At 56.7% G+C, this 3,298-nt stretch overlaps 1 protein-coding gene across 1 annotated transcript; it reads right to left on the bottom strand.

Annotated features, from left to right (window-relative positions):
- Positions 1-500: 500 nt before the first annotated feature.
- On the bottom strand, positions 501-2,816 carry TIMM13 (translocase of inner mitochondrial membrane 13). The gene is made up of 2 exons (XM_032777695.2): positions 2,721-2,816; positions 501-787 (listed from the first exon to the last, which is right to left on the bottom strand). The coding sequence occupies exons 1-2, from the start codon at positions 2,784-2,786 to the stop codon at positions 689-691; spliced, it is 165 nt and encodes a 54-aa protein (XP_032633586.1). The 5' UTR covers positions 2,787-2,816; the 3' UTR covers positions 501-688.
- Positions 2,817-3,298: the final 482 nt, after the last annotated feature.

Below are 3,298 nucleotides of genomic sequence, written 5' to 3'. Positions count from 1 at the left end.
GGCTATTTCACATAACAATCCAATGCCCCATGTACTGACACCCTCCCACCCGTGGGGTACTTGCCAGCAAGCTGTGAGCCCCACACCACTGCCTAACAATTTCCTTGTTAGTCCACCAAACCTACCTGCCCAGCTCAGAAACCAACCTTCCTACTAGAGCCACCAAACCCACAGTCCAGGGTGGATGCGCGCTGCCGATAAGGATCATGTTCGCTTCCTTGGGGAGGGATGCAAGTGGATTGCTCAGCCCCCTTTCCAGAAGGATTCCTTGCCCCCTGTAGCCCTTTCATCAATTAACATATTCCCTAGCCAGTCTCTCAGACCCCTACCCTGGGCCTCAGACTCCACCCAGGGCACTGAAGCAAAGCCAGCTAGCAGATGACGGCACTGACAGAATGGGCAGCAGCCACCCCTCTGGCTGGGCACCATCACTCCTCCCTGCTCTGAGCCTGCATTCTGCACTGGTCAGACACTGCGCTCACGCAGGCTAACAACAGGGAGAGGCTCCAGACGTGCCTTTATTGCTCTACCATGATGAAAATGCCAAATTAACCTAATCACGGGGATTTCACTCCCACCACCTTTCCTTTCATTCTCACAAGGCCACTCCAGCTAGTCCAGGAATCAAGTCACTCTCCCCGAGCAGGGGGCAGTACTGAAGCATGTTGTCAGGGCTGCTGGAAACTGGTCACATGTTGGCTCTCTCCCTCTGCAGCCGGGAGTTGTATGCTCGTGAGACTGTGTTCCAGGCGTCCATGTACCGGTCCATACACATGGCGATACACTTCTGAAACAGAATAATAATGTGACTTCAGTCTTCACTCCAGACCCAACGCATTTTAGCAAGGAGAGCAGGGCTCATTATCCCCATGTTAGAGATGGGGAATCTGAGGCATGCACAAAGAAGATGACTTGCCCAAGGCTGAGCATGCCAGTGACAGAGCTAGGAACAGACACCAGATCCAGTGCACTGCCATACCAAAGCAAGCACAAAGCTCAGGCAACAGAACAGGGCAGGGCAGCTGGCTAAAGCTTGTTACAGGGAGTCCCTGGGCTTCCCTCTCTGCCAGTAGCCTTGGGCAAGTCATTTCCTTTCTCGGCAGGTTTTCCCATCATACAGATGAGGATGCAGCAAAAAATCCCGTGACACCTTATAGACTAACAGACGTTTTGAAGCATGAGCTTTTGTGGGTGAATACCCACTTCGTCAGATGCATGACACATGTTAATCTATAAGGTGCCACAGGATTCTTTGCTGCTTTTACAGATCCGGACTAACACGGCTACCCCTCTGATACTTGACAGATGAGGATATTCACCTTGTAAAGTGCTTTGAGAGCCTCAGGGAGATGGCACAAAGCAGCCCAGCTCTGAGAATCCACTCTGGGCAACACTGCAAAGATCCAGAATTCTCCCTCCCCTAAGCACCCTACAGAGATTTCTGTTTGCCAGAAGCTGGGAATGGGTGGCAGGGGATGGATCACTTGATGATTACTTGTTCTGTTCATTGCCTCTGGGGCACTTAGCACTAGCCACTGTTGGAAGACAAGGTATTGGGCTTGATGGACCATTCGTCTGACCCAGTATGGCTGCTTTTATGTTATGAGACACATGCCATTACACCAGTGGTTTTCAAAGTGTGGGTCACAACCCAATACTGGGTCATGGAATATATGGCACTGGGTCGCGGTGGCTCTAGTCAGCACTGTCGAGTGGGCCGTTAAAAGTGCTGCCCAGCTAAGGCAGGTTAGTCCCTAACTGTTCTGACACTGTGCTGTGCCCCAAAAGCAGCCAGCAGCAGGTCCAGCTCCTAGGCGGGGGCCCACGGGGCTCTGTGTGCTGCCCTCACCCTGGCTCCACACTCCCATTGGCCAGGAACTGATGGGAGGGGCGGTGCCTGCAGGCAAGATCCTTGTGGAGTCACTTGCATGCCTCCATCTAGGAGCCAGATCTGCAGCTGGCCACTTCCGGGGCGCAGTGCGATCGCGGTGCCAGGACAAGCAGGAAGCCTGCGTTAGCACCCCTGACAGGGAGCCGCCCGAGGTAAGCCTGCGCCCCAACTCCATGCACCAATCCCCCTGCCCCAGACCTGAACCCCCCAACCCAGAGCCCCTGCCTGCACCACAAACCCCTCAACCCCAACCCAGAGCCCCTCCCACACCCACCCCCCTGCCCCAGCCCAGAGCCCCTCCCACACCCAGCTTTGTTGGGTCATGGGCATCAAAAGTTTTCTTCAACTGGGTCACCAGAAAAGTTTGAAAACCACTGGATTACACCATCCCAGTGCTGGCCGGCACGTGTAGATTAACCACGGCCCCTCTGACGTGGGACGGGCAGCGGTGGTCTCACGGGGGGACATGACCTAGCAAGCAGTGGAGCCGCAGGCACGGCCAGGACCTGGCTCCCACAAGCGCCGGGCAGGCGGCCCCCGGGGGCTGTGCCGGCGCACGGAGAATTCCAGGCTCCAGGGCAAAGGAGCCACATTCCCGCTGAAGATTTGCCTCGGGGATCACGGGGCGCTCCCTGAGCATGTCCCCACCTCAGTGAAAGCCCCGTGGCGGGCCCGGGCCTGGGCCATAAAACCGCGGACGCTCAGGCGCGGACTCCAGGGCTCTGCGGCCCGGGGAGGCGGGAGGGGCCGCGTGCAGGGAGATGCCCCATGGCACCGGGACCGCGAACCGCAGCCCCCGAGGGAGGGACAGGCCGGGCCGCGGCCTCACCTGCTCCGAGTTATCCAGCGAGCTCCCCGGCTTCCCGACGCACTTCCGGAAACACTTGTCGGTCATCCTCTGGGGAGAGCACAGCGCGTCAGGGCCCGGCCCGGCCCGAGTCCCTCCCCTCCCGCCCGGCCCGGCCCGGCCCGCGGCCACTCACTGGCTTTGCCGGGGGCAATTTCATTCCCCATGCACCATCTGCAATGACCATCCCATAGGCACTTGCAGAGCTGGTGTACTAGCTGTGACAACCTGGCTGCAGTCACATACATTACACTCCACACAGCACAGCAGCTGCAACACTAACACACACTCCCCACTGGACAAAAACACCCCCAGCCCACAGCCACAACCAAACCGCACACAGTCTGAATCTGTTAACTGGCCACTTCACCTTGAATGGTCCCTTGAAATGCATGTGAACTGCTTATGCTAAACAATCTGTTCCACTTTGTATGTAGCAGTGACTGAGCATATTTCCCAGAGAGAAGAAGAGCTCTGCTTGGCTCGAAAGCTCGTCTCTCTCACTAACAGAAGTAGGTCCAATAAAAGATATTATCTTGTCCCACAATCATACCACCAGC

Source organism: Chelonoidis abingdonii, chromosome 11 (genome assembly GCF_003597395.2).
Source record: "Chelonoidis abingdonii isolate Lonesome George chromosome 11, CheloAbing_2.0, whole genome shotgun sequence".
Lineage (NCBI taxonomy): Eukaryota > Metazoa > Chordata > Testudines > Testudinidae > Chelonoidis > Chelonoidis abingdonii.
The sequence above is the reverse complement of the archived record's forward strand: the minus strand, read 5'-3'. Positions and strand labels throughout refer to the sequence as shown.